Genomic DNA, 18,142 nt, shown 5'->3' on the forward strand with positions numbered 1-18,142 from the left:
CATAGTCTTCTCCCTCACTCCCTTCTGCTTTTTCTTTGAACTGTGCCATTCCTTAACTTATTGACTTGAACTTACATTGTAATGCTGCATCCTCATTTTGCTCCCAAGTGATGTTTTAATAAAACTAGATCAGACATGACTGAACTCTGCTTTCCTGCTCCTTTGCTTTAAATTTTAGCATGCTTAATTTGGATTCTGCATCCATCTTTATATTAAAGAGGGATGAATTGCCCCAAAATACACAAACAAATAAAAATAGCTGGATTGCCAAAAAGTTACAATTGCCTCAGCTCTTGGAAATTGGAACATGGTCTTTCTTCTTCATAAATCGCCTCTCAATTAATAGGAATAAAATAAGGCTGGAATTGCTTTTCACACTCGGGCTCTGTTGGGGGCATTTTCACATAGACCCCTGTTGTGAGAGGGCTTCTTTTCTTTAGCTGTCAAAGACAAGAAGAAACAGTCATTATTATGGAAGAGTACAGAAGCCTAAGTAGAATAGGGCCCAACAAATATTGTTGCGGTCCCCCTTTGAAAATGAATGTTCATAGCAAACAATTATAAACCCCAGGATGCTTTCTTGATTCAGCTATTAACTGCATTTTAGATAAATTGCTCCATGATTTTGATGTAAAATAGCTGTCATTTTCCCTGACTAGAAGATAGATGAAAGAGAATTGGAGAAAACTTCCCAAAGAACACTCATTTAGAATGCCTGTGATACTTGACTGGATCTTGTCTGTGAGGGACCAAGGTTGATGGTATAATAAACATTTGCTATTTTGTTTGAGAGCTGTATTTCTCATCAGCACCCTTCATATTTTCTTTACCACTTTTTCTCTGTCTACAGTAGTTCCAAGTATTTATCACCTCAGTAAATTGAAGTCTAGTCTACTAGCCTCTGTTTAGGTAACAAAGTAGGAAGAACCTACAGCAATATAACATCATTGTCAGACTAAGAGGAGGCTCATACTAGAGAACGTGTCTTTATGCATGTGAGAGAGACAGAGAGGTATAGAGGAGGAGGAGAAGGCCAGGGAGGAAATGGGGGTGGGGTGAGTTTACAGTGGCAAAGCCAGCCTTAGCCAGGGTTGACTGAGAGAGACTGTCAGAAAGAAATTCTAACAGGCACCCTGATTCCATACCTCTGCCTTTTCCACCACCAAAAATGGAAGTAAATAAAATCTAGGTCTTTCATTTAATGAGCAGGAGGGGAAGGCAAGATACCCTCATCAAGAAGATTGCATAAAAGGAACAGGTGTCATGCGGGCGGTGACAGCTTAGATAGGGAAGCCAGAGCGCAAAAGCAATGGTTTCTAGGTGAAGTAGCGGGACATTTAAGAGAACCAAATCTATCCAGGTGGACCTCTCTAACAGTATTTTGCCCAGCCTATCCCAGTATTTCAAGGGTTATTAACTTAAGTTCAGTCATCATGCAGACAAAGAACAAGACAGCTGCCCCATGTTGTTCAAATGCTTACTCAAACTGAAACCCTGTTCAGGAGCACACAAACATTCAATGCCAAACACATTCAACTAAAGTATTAGTCATCCTGAAACCTCAAAAGTCAATACCTAGGGGTCTAGTGTGTTCTTTACTACTGTCCTTCCTCCTCTTCATTTATTGCTTTGTCTCAAGAAAACTAAGCTGAAAACCATCGTTTGGTCAACTGATGCTACTAAAGGCATTCCCAATAAACATGGAGCATTGTCAGCAACACACTCACCATTTTGCTCAAAGAAACAGCTGTGATGAGGAAGCTGTAAAAAAACAACCCCGAACTAATGGCTGCAAGGATCCAGAGGAGGAAGTCAGAATCTGGACATGGTTCTGGATCTGCACAAAAGACAAAGCAGAGCCTCCCTGTAAACCTTCATTAAATCCTAGGGCCTTCATGCCCCATCAGTTGGTAATTGACTCTTCCCCTAAATTATATTGGTAGCCCAAAGATAAGTCTGGCTGAGACTACTTCCATAGGAGTGTCATATGGAAGGAACGAGGCCAAACTTCATGCAGACTAACACTCCAGGTGAGTTCCCAAACCTGCCAGGAGAACTCACTTTATCTTATAGTCACAATGCTGTTTAGGTTGCCATCCATGATAAGCAAGACTACTAGATGGTAAAGAAGTTATAGAAAATTTCCATAGTCTTAAAATTACACCATGTCAAACTAAGGAACAAAACTGTTTTCATGCAAAAAAAAATGCAAAATGTATCAATTAAGAGAAATGGCTTTGCTCACCAATGACATAAATCTGGGTTCCATTGCCCATGCCCACATAGTACGGTGGTGGATACATGAGCTCCACCTTGCAGATGTAGAGCCCCGTGTCCATGGCACTCAGCCCTTGGATGGTCAGGTTCACTTTGTTTCCATGGGAGATGCCAGTGCAGGTAGAATCATCAATGAAGGTCAACTCATTCTCCACGGTGTACGTCATGGCGCATACTTCAGTCATCTGGCTGTTGGCCTGCCGCAGCACTGTCACCCGGACCTCGGTGGCTTTGTGAGAAGATGCATACTCACACACAAAGCTGGCGACACCTCGGCTGCTGGCCAGAACCACTGCAGGCTGGGACACATGCAGTGCTAACATGAAAAAGCCAAAGGGAACTCAGTGAACTTGTGCTCATTTGTGGCCAGACACAAGCAAAACCTTCAACTGGGGAAGGTTTACCTTTGATGAGCACTCTCCAGATTCTCCTTAAAGCCCTCCCCCTCCCTTCAGCAAACCTATCATCCTCTTTTACCCCTTCACCTCTCCACCCATCCCAGCTTCCCCTCCATCTCAGTGTTTTTCAGCTGCTGTCCATAAATATGTTTCCCTGTTGGTAAATAGTTTCCTTAAAAATATTTATTGGTGTTTATTTGAAAGGCAGAGTATCAGAGAGAGAGAGAGAGACAGATCTTCCATCCACTGGTTTACTCTCCAATGGCTGCAACATCTGGGGCTGGGCCAGGCCAAAGCCAAGAGCCTGGAATTTCATCTGTGTCTCTCATGTGGATGGTAGGATCCCAAGTATTGGGGCTATCTTCTGCTGCTTTCCCAGGTGCATCAGCAGGGCGCTAGATCAGAAGTGAAGTAGCTAGCATTTGAACTGGCACTCCCGTATTAGATGCCACTGTTACAGGCAGAGGCTTAACCTGCTGTGCCACAACGCTGGCCCTGGGAATTAGTTTCTTGAAGATTACTGGTTATGGCAGGAAGAACGCTGATGTGACAAACAGAGGCCTTGTTCTGGTTCTTTGATCAAATATATGATTTTGGGCAAACCGTGCTCCCCTGTGGCCTTTATTTTTCTCACATACAGTGAGAGATTAGATCAGCTGATTATCAAAGGGCTTTCCAACCTGATATTCTGTTTTGTTTTGTTTTGTTTTGTTTTGTTTTTGACAGCCAGAGTGGACAGTGAGAGAGAGAGAAAGGTCTTCCTTTTGCCGTTGGTTCACCCTCCAATGGCCGCTGCGGCCGGCGCACCGCACTGATCTGATGGCAGGAGCCAGGTGCTTCTCCTGGTCTCCCATGGGGTGCAGGGCCCAAGCACTTGGGCCGTCCTCCACTGCACTCCCTGGCCACAGCAGAGAGCTGGCCTGGAAGAGGGGCAACTGGGACAGAATCCGGCGCCCCGACCGGGACTAGAACCCGGTGTGCCAGCGCCACAAGGCGGAGGATTAGCCTAGTGAGCCGCGGCGCCGGCCCCAACCCTGATATTCTAAGACTATGATAGAACTACAGGAACTATATTCAAGAACTACAGTGAGTAATGGAGGAAATTCTAGAAGTTGGGTACAGAATCTTGCCTTTTCTCTAAGCACACCTCAGCAACCTCTGCTGGCCCTGTACCTCTGTCACCAAAGAGCAGCTGAGCCGAGGCTCACTGTGCCAGCTAGGCCCTCTCCAGTGGGAGATACTGTTAGATGAGGGAAGCCACAGAGCTGAGGGCACCAGGTCGTTTCCTCTCTAGGTTGAGGCAACCCTGCTGTTAACTTCTGTGGGCTTCCCCTTGCACCGCCACCACCGCCTCTTCCGCCCTCCTTGTCTCCTTCTCATGAACACTCTTATCCTCCTTTGTTCTTTCTTTTCCTTTTGACTTCCACAGGATAAGGAGACCTGTTCTCCATACAAAGAGTTTACATCATCTACAAAACTATGGCTTCACTTTAAATGATCTTCCTGTAACTAACCTGGCCCCTCTCTGGTCAGCCTTCCAAGTCACACCCAAAACATGAATTAAATGATTTATTCATCTGTTAAAACTCTTTGACACTTCACTAGCATTGATTAGAAAGACAAATGAAATAAATAATATCCAGTGCCCTCCATATTCAATCCCAAGGCATCCCTCCAGTCTGAGTTTAAAGGGCTCCTTTTCCTGCCTATATATCATCCTAAACAAAGGACATTAGTCCTTTCTACCACGCACTTACACCAGGCAGCATCTGCCATTGCCATGATTATTCCAGCAGCTCTGGCAGGGTAGACAGCAGTCTCCTTTGCCAACCCTCGTTTCTACTGTCAGAGGAGCCCTCTGAGCATCCTTTGCACTGTGATGACTCCGTTGCGTAACTAAATCAGCTTCTGCCCCGTATTAAAGCTTCTGTGAGCTAGTCTTACCTTCCCCATCTTCTGCCTCTGGCTCATAAACTCTGGGGAGCTGTAGTTATACCCTGCCTGATCAGTGGCTTCATGTCAGATGGGCAGGATATAATCTTTATTGGAGATGGACATTCAACCTAATAGTTAAGACATCAGTTAAGATGCCCACATTCACATCAGTTTCTGGGTATAATACTCAGCTCCAGCTCTTGATTCCACCTTCCTGCTAACACAGGCCCTATGAGGCAGCAATGGAGGCTCAAGTAATTGGATTCCTTTCACCCACAAAGGAGGCTTGAATTGAGTTCCTGGCCCTGGCCAAGATCCAGCTATTAAAGGCGTTTGGGAAGTGAACCAGTTGATAGGATCTCTGTCCACCCCCTCCCCAACCTCTCTCTAATAAATAATCTTCTTGTATAGACTCTAAGGAAACCCAAATTTCCTATCCTCTCGGTCAGCCTGCATGTGCCACACTAGATTAGTCACACTCGATTTTCCAGGAATCCACTGTGGGAGATTCCTAGTTAACAGTTGAAATAAATTGGCTAAAAAGGAAATCTGAATACTTCTACAGGTATTTAATCTTTGCATGTTTAAAACATGTAGAATAAGTTGTATGAGAATGTTACTTCTCCAGTAAAATTTGTATCATCAAATATCTTTTGAGCATCTATTTACTTCATAAAAACCACATGGTTCCCTAATCCAGAAGGTCTAGAGAGCGATAAGGTGGCGATTCAGTGGGAATGCTTAGTATTTTAAACTGGGTCAGTCACAAATCAGGTAAGAACTCTAAAGAGTCTTATTTCCTTTGAAAACTGGGCATCTACATCTGAAATCCACATGGCCAGGCAGCAATTAAGTACTTTGTGCCAGCAAGACTAATAGCTTCTTTCCTTTTTGTTTTGCAATTTCAAGCTACTTCATTTTAAAAATAATTGGCTAACTTGCTTTTAGAACTGATTAAGGGTCCTTCAGAACCTTGAATTAGCTTTAAAAGGTGTTTATAGCATGATTTCCTTAAATTTTAAGCAAGCTGGCTTATTCATTTATAAAATGAATTAGAGGATGTTAAAACCTTGAACTGTATAGGAAAGGAACTCTTTCTATGATTTCTGTAAATCAATGTTTTTAAAAGTAAAATCTTGATATCAGGATCAAAATTATTATTCAGGACTGCAGATGTCTTTTCCCTTTTAAATCTCTTACCTTTACAGTGTTTGCTTCCAGTTTTATTAAAGTGTCTGAAATTGCCTGTGTCTCCCAATCCAACTCACACATATTCATTATACTGCTGCTAAATACCTAGCACTGTGCAGTGAGCTAGGTCTCCACGCATTTACTGCTGCCAGCTGCTCCCTGCTTGCCTTGGAAGACAGTCACCCAAGCTAGGAGACTGGAGTCTTACCTTTAATTTCTGGCATCCTCTAAATCACTGTCCTTGACTGCTGAAAGAAATGAAACCCAGGTGGGAGAAACACCTCCTCCACCTTCATGCTCCAAGAGTCTCACTCACCTTTAGAGAAGACCGGGAGGAAGAGAAGAGAAAACAGGGCAGCGCAGGACCAAGTCCTGGAAGCCAGATCCAGCTGAGTCCCCTGCCTCTGGAATCCAAGGCGAGCCATGGCTTTATGGGCGCCGTATTGGGTCTTCAGGAAGCAGAGCGAAACCTTTCAGGATCCTGAAGCTTTGAAATGTGTTTGAACCCACACAGAACCAAGGACTTTATATAGTCGGCTTTGATCCCAGATAGGTACTACACATGTGCACACACAGAAGGTACCTGAATAGAAAGCCTTTTTGTTTTGGTTTTACGAGAAAGGAAGCCGTGGGTTTAGCTGTTACGTCGAAAAGACAACCTCAAACACTCAAAGTAAAACTGAACAAAACAAGCCAATCCATGGATGGAAAATGTACTCAATTTGAAACTGAAGATTCGTGTTCATTTTGAAGATCTGGATAACTAAGTGGAGACTTGGAGAATTTCCTGGAGTACAGGGGTCCCCCTAGATCTCAGTTTTATCCAAATGTCTGGGCATCTTTACCCACCCAATTCATTTTGTTGACATCCCCAAAACAGCTGAACTGCCAGCTCTCTGATCCCTTGGGCTAAAGACAAAATTAATCCATGGACATCATTATTAAAAGTTCTGTGTTCTGAGGCACCATGCTTCTAAGGGTCCCTTGGCATGCTTTACAAAGAACAGTTTATTTCTGCTAATTCATTCAGCATTTTGTTGAAAGGAAACACAAAAATTCCAATAAATAAACCGAAAAAAAATGAGCAAGAAAATTTGCATCTGGCTTTGCAGATTAGGAAAGAAGCAAACATTCTTAAAAAGACTCAACTCAACAAAGACAAAACAGAGTTGGAGATGGTCCAGGAAAAGTCAGCCAAAATGATCCAAGAGAGTCAAAACTTCCATAAGAAGACATATTTGTCTCCTAATAGAAATTTTTGAGACAGAAAACTCCAAAAGCTACAGTTAAAGATGATTAGAGTTCTTAAATTTATGGAAGCTATAGATGGGATGAATGTTTATTCAATAAAAGAACACTAAACCTCAAGGAATTTCTTCAATCTGGAGAGTGTTCAAACAATGAAGGAAATATTTGTTGAGAATCTATATTATATCAGGAATTCTGTGTACTTGGGAGTTAATGAGGACGAGACAAAAACATAAGTGATGCCTTAAAACGCTTCTAGAGCGCTGACGTGTCAGGAATGTGAGCAGAGAGTAGTGTTTGCCTGCTCCAGTCCCTCCTGGTATCCCTTTGTCCATGCATCTCAGCACAGCAAAGGAGGCTCTGCGGATGTGGCCCTAGGCTTCCCTTTGCAGCCTGTCTTCAGCACTCCTTCATGTGCTCCTTTTTCTGCTTGTCATTTCTCTAACGTGCCTCTCTCAGGTCTTACCACCTTTACCCAGACTTCCTACTGCCTTTTTCCTCCCATTATCTTATTTTATCTTTCTTGTCCTTCTCTTCCAGGACTGAACTAAGTTGTCAGCTTCTCCAGGGAGCCTCCCCTGAGCTGCCGTATAGCACCTTACAGAGACCCTCAGCCCACAGCTCAGCAGACAATAACTGCCTAATGGGCACTTACTATGGTACAGATCTCAGACTGGGCACTGGAGGGTTTTAAAAAATGAAAAATATATGTTCCTGCCTCTCAGAGGAGTCCACAAAAGTGGCAAGGACAGACAGATAACCCCTTGATCCTGATAGAGTGAGATAAATGCTGGGATAGAAGTTTATTTGAAGCCACGGGGGAACAGAGCCCTTGGTTCAACCTTCTCAGAAGAAGGGAAACTTGGGATTATTATTGAGTACAAGAGCAAGGGGTGGATATTCAGACAGAAAGAACAGTGTGTGTCAAGGGTTTTTAAAAAGGACATGAGAAGCTCATTATGGCCAGAGGAGGCTAGTCTGGGTTTCAGCAGCGGGTGGAAGCTGATGCTCTTACCAGTGAGGGCCAGCGAAGCATAAGGAGGAGATCGACATGAGTTCACTTTTGATGGAAATTCCTCCTTACACAGAAAAAAAAAAAGACTGGGGAGCATGGGTTCAATGAGGGACAAGATATAACCAGGAAAACCTGGACAGAGACTATTATAATACCCAGGCATCAGGAATTGGAAAGTTTTTTTCTGTGGAAGGTCAGATAATAAATACATTTGGATTTGTAGACTAACAAATCTTTATTGACCCTACTCAATAATACCACTTTAGGGTGAAAACAGCAATAGATTATAAAACAAATGGTTATGACTAGGTTTGAATAAAACTTCATTTGCAAAAACAGGTGGAAGCTGGATTTGACCTTCCAGCCACAGTTTGCCTGTCCATGGTCTAGAATAAGGTAATGACAGTTGTAGAGACAAAGCCCCTAAGGACCCACTCCACAATCAGCACATGGAGGCAGATTAGAATGACACCAAATTTGTGGCTTGGGAGATAGTGTTGTGCTTCCAAGAACTGTTCAAAGGTTTGTCAAGTTTCATCTTATTCAAGTCTCCCAACAATCCTATAAGGCAGGGGTTATTATTTTTCCCATTTTATAAGGGATAAAACTAAGGCAAAGTTAGTACTAGAGCCAAGATTTCAAGCCAGTGATACTCTTAATCACTACACTCAGGCAAAGCTTTATGGATTTGAAGCCACTGGATTTGGATCCTAAAATGAAGACTTGCGAACTGTTGACCTGGTGCTGAGAACTTAATATCCTCTAGATAATGGCATCTGATTCTCAAGGTTATTGCAAGGATTGATATAATGAATGCATGTAATGTGCATAAAATCTGCATTATGATAGTTGGCCACTCAAAAAATAAATAGGAGTCCTTTTTTTTTTTTTTTTTTTTTCAGTGTCACCTAGAAGACAAATGCAATTTACCGGAAATAAAAGAATTGGAAGGGCAGGCAGGTCAGGAAGCAAAGATGTAGACTCCCATGTGGACATGCTGAGTTTATAGTAGCCATGGACATTAGTGTGGAGACACCTGAAAGCAGTAGCTAGTAGGAATCTGGAGCACAGGAGAGGGATAGCATCTGAAGGCATTTTTTTATGCCACCATGATGCCACTCATGAAAATCTCCCAGGCCAAGGCACCAATTGAGCAGTCCAGAAACATTTGTCAAATCAATGAAAACAGGTTAACACAAGAAGATAGGAGGATTATAATAGGAACTTTCAAGGAGGTCTCACCAGGTTCCCTAATTATGCTTTTATGAAACTATTTCTGTCATCACAAGAAAATTCAATGATTGTAAAAGCCACTGGGTGAAAGAATGCTGGTGAAAAAAATACATATTCCTGTAAGTCACCCCACAGTTTACTTGATAATTATAAAAATGAAAAGATAATTGATAAGTCTAGAAGATACTTCCTTAAACAAGTAATCCAACTGAAGATCACCCACAGGGAGTATGCTGATATCATGCACTTCCAGATACCGTGAATTGAGAAGGAAAAACACTTCTGTAGTCTTAGTGCCAAAATTGCCTAAACTGAATCAATCATGAAGAAATAATCAGACAAATCCATATTCTGAGAAATTTGCTACGATTCTTCAAGAAGTATTAAAATCACAAAAGAGTAAACAAGGAAAAGCCAGGAAAGCCATTCTACATTAAAGAAGAAGGAGATATGACAATGAGAGCCAATGTGTACTCCTGACTAGAAAAAAAAGGCACATTGAGACAGTGAGGAAAACCTAAGTCTTAATGTCAGATTTCCTGAGTGTGATTATTGATTGGAGTTCTATAGAAAAATGGCCTTGGTTTTTCAAGTGATACTTAAATATTCAGAGTTTAAATCTCAGGATGTCAGCAAATAATTCTCAAATGGCTAAGGAAAAAATTATGCGTATATTTGTGTTAGTAAAGAAAGAGGAAAAGAATAAAGCAACAGTGACAAAATGTCAACAGTTGGTGAAACTAGTGAAGAATATTGAGTGTGTATGGTACTATTACAAATTCTTTGAAGTTTGAAGCATCTAAAAAGAAAAAGTTGGAAGTGAAAACAATAAGGCCAGTTATTACTATGGTGGCACCATTCCACAGATCAGCAAATGGAAATTTAGGGAGGGAAATTGACTTGCTCAAGGTTGTTCTACATCACTTATCCTCACACCCATGTTCTCTTGGGAGACACAGCCCCTTAGACAACCTCTCCTGCATTCCCTGGAATGGTGACTTCTGGGAGGGCTTAGCTGGATCAGCAGCAAATCAGAAAGCACAGGGATGGAAGTCAGGGTATTGCTTTCTTTCCTTCTCCCAGATTCGAGGCTCCAAATCTAGTAGCAATAATACCTCTCCACAAGTACTGCCATTATAAATACCCCCCCCCCCACCATTCTACGATACCAGTTCTCACTGAGATCTGATAACACTCTTTTCCTTTCTCTATCCTTTCAGTCCTAGGGCTGCTGTTAGGCTTTGAATGCCCCTCACAAAATCTCACGGGGCAACCTAATCCCCATTGTGAGGTATTAAGAGGTGGGATCAGGAACAGGTGTTTGGTGTAGCAGTTAGGATGCCACCTGGAACACACCCATCCCCTAAGTTCCTGTGTTTGAGTCCCAACTTCCTATTAACGTCCACCTTGGGAGGAGGCAGCAGGTTAAGGCTCAGGTTGTTGGGGTCAACCACCCACATGGCAGTACAGGATTGATTTCCTGGCTTCTAGGCATTTGAGCAGTGAGCCAGATTCATTCATATTCATTCTCTCTTTCTCTCTCTGTCCCCCACCCCACCCCCATGTCTCTGTCTTGCAAATAAAATAAATAAAGGAAAAATGAAATTAAAAAAGAGGTAGGATCAAGTGGGACCTTTTTTTTTTTCCTTCTTTTTTTTTTTTTTTTTTTTTATTTGACAGGTAGAGTTATAGACAGAGAGTTCACTCCCCAAATGGCCGCTATGGTCGGAGATGCACTGATCCGAAGCCAGGAGCCAGGTGCTTCCTCCTGGTCTCTCATGTGGGTGCAGGGACCCAAGCACTTGGGTCATCCTCCACTGCCTTCCCGGGCCACAGCAGAGAGCTGGACTGGAAGAGGAGCAACCAGGAATAGTACCCGGCACCCCAACCGGGACTAGAACCTGGGGTGCTGGAGCCGCAGGCAGAGGATTAACCTAGTGAGCCACGGCACCGGCCTCAAGTGGGACCTTTAAGAGGTGATTAGGTAACAAGGGCTCTGCCTTTGTGAGTGGATGCATCCATCCGAGGATCAGTGGAATAGTGGAATGCATTATCTCAAGAGCAGTTCTGTTATAAAAGCTAGTCTTCTATAGGTGCTCCTCTCATCATGTGACGCCCTGTGCGACCTCCCGTCTCTGAACAGAGGCCCCCCCAGCAAGAAGGCACACAAAAGATGCAGCCCCTCGGCCTTGGACTTCCCAGTCTCCAGAATAGTGAGAAGAGTAAGACTTGATTGCTTTAAAGATTGATTGATTGATTGATTGGAAAAATAGAGTGGGGGAGAGAAAGGAAGGGGGGGAGGGTAGAGAGAGAGAGTGAGCAAGCTATCTCATCTGCTGGTTCACTCCCCAAATGCTGGCAGTAGCCAAGGCTGGACTAGGCCAAAGTCCGGAGACTGAAACTTAATCCCAGTCTCCCATCTGGGTAGCAGGGACCCAAATGCCTGAGCCATCGTCTGCTACCTCCTGGGGTGCACATTAGCAGGAAGGTGCATTGGAAGTAGAAGAGCCAAACCAATATGGGATGTGGGTGTCCTAAGCAGAGCCTTGACTGCAATGCCAACACCACCCTTCCATGAACTTTTTGAAGCACCTTTATATGGCTGACTATGGTAGCTATTTTGCGGTGTTATTATAATGATTCAATGAACTATGCCAATACATCAGTGAACGCTGTGCCTGTAATATACTAAACACCCAGTAAATGTTAGTTTATATATTAAACAGAGAAGCTGAGGATTTCAAACTTCAGCTGTTAAATCCTTCTCTTGCTGTAATCTCTAGTAAATGGATGATGCACTGTTAAAATCAGGTAGTAACTATTTGAATACTCATATGCCTGCTGAATCTCTGCCCAGCCTTGTTTCCATCAGTATCCAGAACCAAATAGCTTACTGTTGTTTCACATGTGTGAGTCTGAAAACTCCCAACTCTAGATTTCATCTAGTGTGAGCTATCAGTTATTCAGTGGGTTGCATATTCAGATGTCTGAAAATGCCACATTTTTGGATATTTGCAATTTATATTAGGAAAGGGAAAATTAATTTTATTACTTACTTTCACCACTCCAGTTCTTTAAAAAGGTTGATGGTAGAGGAAAGGAAAAAAATTGGCTAAAATGAGGACTCTGAGATACACTGTGATTTCATTCACATACTATCTTTCTATATCCCAACAGCCTGAGTAAAACCCAGATTGCTTTTATAGGACTCCCAGTGGTAGTGGATTTGAAAGGCCTCTCACGATTTGCATAATTCACAGTAGTACCTACAGTGAAGTGTCTTCAGAATTCCAGATAAGATATCGTCTGGGAGGGGTACACGGGTTGTTTCAATTAATTGTGAAATTTCTCAAGTTTTAAAGCTCATCTGCCCTTAATGCAATTTTTCAGATTTTGGACTTTTTTTCTCATTTCTAAACCCTTTCTTCCTAGCCTTTCCCCAATAAGCACACTCAAAAAACCAACTTTTGTTAAAAGATGTGCACCTGGCATTGACTGTGGTATATTCTGCAAAACATCCTTTGCTTGATGGTTTCAGATGTAATGGGAAGAATGAAAAATCTAATATTTGCATAGCGTGCAGTTTCAGGACATCCCGTGACGTTGAGCCTATAATCATGCCAATTAAGGTTATAGTCTCTGTGTTTTTGTACTAATTAGCTCATCACCATACAGCTCCTTTCAAAATCAACTTCAAAGGAAAAAGAAAATCATCAACCAAAGTAAGTGATTGCTGAAGAATAATCTATCAATCATCTCACTTCGAAAGAGAGTTAAAGAGAAAGGAAATGATATGCAAAGTGACTGGAAAGAAATGTCAGCTTCATTACCATTAAAGGGTGAAAATATGGGCTGGGCAAGAACCCACTTCAGTAAATGTAATAGATTAATTTTCAGTCCCAAAGGAACTTTAATCCACATCCTAACATCAGGTAAAAATGGCTGCGTCTGAGCTGTGGGCTTTTGGGCAGTGCTCAAATGGGGACATAGAGTAGATTCCTGATGATCTTCCCGTTGTCCTGGGCTGGTGATAAAGTAGAAAGGGTTGTTAGTGAAGCAAAGTATTAATGCCCTGCAGAGCTTGCTTCAGTTTATTTCTTGCCTGTCAGAGCTCTACTTATATAAAAATAAAAACAAGTATTCTGAATAAGAAAGCAATGTCAACTGCAGTCACAAAGCAATGTCCTGGAAGAATCTGTGTTCTAGTTGCCCAAGCTCCTTGCTTTATAGGATAAAATCTTTTCCAATATCTTTTCCCATTTATGGATGATGGTCTGTTTCTGGATTTCCAGTTATAGCCATTATCAACTCTGACTGTCCCAATCTCCTAACTTCTCACTCCTAAAACTAAAATTGTTGTATGTTTTTCTCTCAATCCTTCAGCCCTGTTACAACACAACCAACAATGGATAAATTTAAGTAAGTGACTTTCTCTTTTTTTATTTATTTATTTTTTATTTATTCGACAGGTAGAGATATAGATAGTGAGAGAGAGAGAGAGAGAGACAGAGACAGAGAGAAAGGTCTTCCTTCCATTGGTTCACTCCCCAAATGGCTGCCACGGCTGGTGCTGCGCCGATCTGAAGCCAGGAGCCAGGTGCTTCTTCCTGGTCTCCCATGTGGGTGTAGGGCCCAAGGACTTGGGCCATCTTCCACTGCCCTCCCGGGCCACAGCAGAGAGCTGGCCTGGAAGAGGAGCAACCGGGACTAGAACCGGTGCCCATATGGGATGCCGGCGCCACAGGCAGAGGATTAACCAAGTGAGCCACGGCGCCGGCCCCAGTAAGTGACTTTCTCAAAAGTCAATAGATACTTTTAAAATAGGCAACCCTGTCATTTTACAAATTGGAAAACTGATGCCAATGGACTTGCTCTAGGTCATACATTTAGAGCTTACTCCCTCATCATCATGGAGAAATGGGGGGCTGGTGCTGTGGCATAGCAGGTAAAGCCGCCACCTGCAGTACAAGCATCCCATATGGGCGCAAGTTCAAGTCCCAGCTGCTCCACTTCCGATCCAGCTCTCTGCTGTGGCTTGGGAAAGCAGTGGAAGATGGCCCAAATCCTTGGGCCCCCATATCCATGTGGGAGACCTTGTGGCTTTTGTGGCCATGTGGAGAATGAGCCAACAGATAGGAAGATCTCTCTCTCTTTCTCTCTCTCTCTCTCTGTAACTCTGACTTTCAAAATAATGAATAAATCTTTAAAACAAAAAAGGAGAAACAGACACAAAGAAAGGATAAATAGTCCCACATTTGCAGCCAATTCACCCCACATGAATGGTACACTCAGAGTATACCTGACTCCCATTTAGAACAAGTACAGATTACCTAGAACCACTTCCATTTCACCAAAAAAGGAAACTTTACAAGTCACTAATATTTTCTTGCCTTAGTGCAAGGAGGAGGAAACCTTTGAGTGTGACTCAAATGTTTTTGTTAATGGTAAATACATCACTCAGCCACCTACCCCCAAAAAAGCTGCACGTTGTCTGTAGAGAGAGACGTTGGCAGTGCCAGATCTTTGGTGGAACCCATTTCTCATGTGACACTTCCGGCTGCTGTAATGCCAGCCCTGTTCCCAAGAACGACTTCAGTTCCTTAGTCACAGAAACAGTCACTCTCTTCTTACTCTGCCCTGGGTTGTGTAGGACCCTGCTGCCAGCTGGAGCATTGTAATGATTTGGGGGCCCTGACCTCCTTCACGCTCCCAGTGTCTAGGGAGCTGTTGTGTTCACACCCTGGGCATGGGAAGAAGCACCCTGAGCACTCTGCAGCGTGAGCAGAAGCAGCTGTGGTGATGGGAAAGCTGTGTGAGGTGGTGAGGACTATGATGTATCTGCTGAGCCTGTTGCAGGCATTCCCGGAGCTAGAATGAGTGCTGGTGAGCTCTACTCTCTCAGATGACCAGGGGAGAAACACTCCGCCTAACTTCACACCCATAGCCTGGAGGCAGCAGAACCAAGATGAGCACCCCAGGGCCCTTGACTCTAGTTTCTGTTTTCACTTTGCCTTTGCCATCATTCAGCATCTTTCCAAGAACCCTCTGAACTGTCATGGCTGCTGGCTGCAATTTCCTGTCAGGTTGCAACTCGAAACAGCCTGCTAGGTCTTCAGTACCACAAATACAAATCAGCAGGTTAGATTTTATTTAAGTTTAAAAAACGATCTCACGGGGCTGGCGCTGTGGCATAGTAGGTTAAGCCTGCAGTGCGGGTTTGCGTCCCAGCTGCTCCACTTCCAATCCAGCTCACTGCTATGGCCTGGGAAGGCAACAGAAGATGCTCCAAGTGCTTGGGCTGCTACACCCATGTGGGAGACCTGGAGGAAGCTCCTGGCTTCTGGCTTTGGCCTGGCCTAGACCCAGCCATCATGGCCATTTGGGGAGTAAACCAGCAAATAGAAGACCTCTCTCTGTCTCTACCTCTTTCTGTCTGTAACTTTGCCTCTCAAATAAATAAAATAGATAAATCTCTTAAACACTTCATAGCAGCACTCATCACAGAAAATCCAAAGTGAAATAATCCCAGCATCCATCAGTTGATGAATGGATAGACAAACCATGATCTAGCCATACAACAAAATAATATTCAGCCATAACAAGTGATGGAATTGCGTGCTACAACATAGGTAAACCTGGAAAACATTATGCTGAGTGAAGGAGGCCAGGCACAACAGAGCTCATATTGTGTGCTTCTATTTATATGAAATATCCAAGACAGGCGTCCACAGAGACATAAAGCAGAGCAGATTGCTGATGCCCAGGGACTGGGGAGAAGGAGAATGGTGGATGACTAAGTGATGGAAATGAGAACATTCTGAAACTAGATAAAATGCTGATATTTGCCTGATATTGGGAATGTACTAAATGCCACCGAATGGTACACTTTAATATGATTAAAATGTTAAATTATATGTTACATACACTTTGCCAGACCAAAAAAAAAGTGTTATAGATAATATATAAACATACATATTTAATATATATTCATACTGACACACTCTTAGACATTCACCATCTTCAAAAGCATACAACTAGTCTTTCACTACATTTTGATCATATGTTCTGTTCTCTGAAGGCAATCTGAACAGAATCTGAAGCCGAGTTCCACTCCTTTCTCTGGCTTTCTGTTCTCCTTCCCAAATGTAAGGAGAATGAACTGGTAGATACATCCTTAACGTACTGAGGCCAGGGAAAAAGATTCTGTTTCTCAACATCTGTAATTCTAACCACACATTGCACTGAACCACCAGCAGCCAGAATGAGAGTCTGAGATATGGATCATTTGGCTCTGCCTTCCCCTGGACAGTTTTCAAACAGGTTACTCAGGTGTGCAGTAACTAAATGAGATGGAGGGAGGCCATGTAGACAACTGTGCTTCAGTGAACTCTATTAATCAAGTGTGCTTTTGGAAAATATAATTTAGAAGAACTAATTGCACTTAGCAGCTTTCCTAAGCAGGCCCTCTGTCGTGGATTAAATCTCTAGCCCAGGGCTTCATCCATAAGTAGGAAACTAAATCATTGCACTTACATGGTCACATCAGGGCCTGCTGAAGGCAATAAGAGTAATGCACTAGAACTAAAACCCAGTCTTTAGGTTTTGCCTGGCACATGTACACAACCTGTTATCTGTACTCCCCTAATAGGATCATATTACTGCAATGGCACTGTCTATTTAGGAATGCATTGCTTATGTTTTTATTTCTCAATATTATTCAAAGTCAGTCTGACCACATAAAGTTCTTGCCACACGTCAAGTCTGAATTTTGCCGTGTTGGCCACCTCTGTTCCATTGTTTAAGAAATGCTGACAAGTAGAATATACCAGAAATGTTTGTTTCCTGTCCTCTTAAAATATAAGCAGGTCAAGAAACTTCAGTCAACTGCTTCCTCTGCATTTTACCCTTTGGAAAAGACAGACAACCATGAGCTTAAGAAAAAATAAGATTATTAGGAATTTTTAATTCATGATATAAAAAAGTGGTTAAAGGAAATTACTATATTTAAAAATTTAGTGTTTGATCCTGGAATTTATTATCCTGATTTATGGAATAAATTCAGTAGCCAAGTAATACTGTTGAGTAACTGCAATTTTTTTTTTCTTATCATTTGGAACCACTGTCTTCATTTGAGAAAATAAATCATTCCCAAATTCTCTGGCTCTCTGTTCAGATATCCAGTTCTTCATTTAATTAGCATCATAATATGTCTGTGTAACTGAATACCATTTGTGTAATCTAAGTATATGCCATGATTTCAGTATCTCTTGTAGCAAAGAAAACTAAAAAACATAAAACCCTCAAGATCTGTCTTGAGGAGTAAAGATGAAAATGAGACAAATAAGAGAAATGAGAAGCAAATGGAAGAACAACAAAACCTTAAATGAAATATAATATGCCTGTAGTCAAAGAAGTGGCCATTCTGATCCATCTGACAGAATTAATCAAAGATAAGAGAACATTGGTTTTGATTGTGGGTGGAACTTTGATAAAATTCCAAAAACCTTTTGCCATCACAACACCTCCCAAAGGTGGCCTGTTAGAGGTTTTTACACAAAGAATGCAAGGACGATGTCACTTTCGTGCTAAAGTTAACAAATAGGATTATAATTGACAAGAGTCAGAACATTTTAGAGAGTCTTTAACTGAAATTACGGCAGCATAAATGTTTTCTGTAAGTCCCAAACCCAAGCTATTACTTATATTTAACCATATGTCAGTTGATATTGGTTTATATAATAATTTTTTGAGATTTATCACTATTTGAGATGTCACCAACATGCAGTGCCTCAAATTCTGTTGTTCCAGCAAAGAGACCTGTTTGAAACTTTAAAAAGCAATCAGT

At 42.3% G+C, this 18,142-nt stretch overlaps 1 protein-coding gene across 2 annotated transcripts; it reads right to left on the minus strand.

The window, feature by feature from the left end:
- Positions 1-230: 230 nt before the first annotated feature.
- Positions 231-6,370, minus strand: CTLA4 (cytotoxic T-lymphocyte associated protein 4). Of its 2 annotated transcripts, NM_001082685.2 has the most exon segments (4): positions 333-440; positions 1,728-1,837; positions 2,246-2,593; positions 6,118-6,274. In NM_001082685.2, coding segments are annotated over 4 exon segments (672 nt in total). In that variant the 5' UTR covers positions 6,227-6,274; the 3' UTR covers positions 333-335.
- Positions 6,371-18,142: the final 11,772 nt, after the last annotated feature.

Source organism: Oryctolagus cuniculus, chromosome 3 (assembly GCF_051225735.1).
Source record: "Oryctolagus cuniculus isolate XC-2025 breed Fujian yellow rabbit chromosome 3, ASM5122573v1, whole genome shotgun sequence".
NCBI classification, from domain to species: domain Eukaryota; kingdom Metazoa; phylum Chordata; class Mammalia; order Lagomorpha; family Leporidae; genus Oryctolagus; species Oryctolagus cuniculus.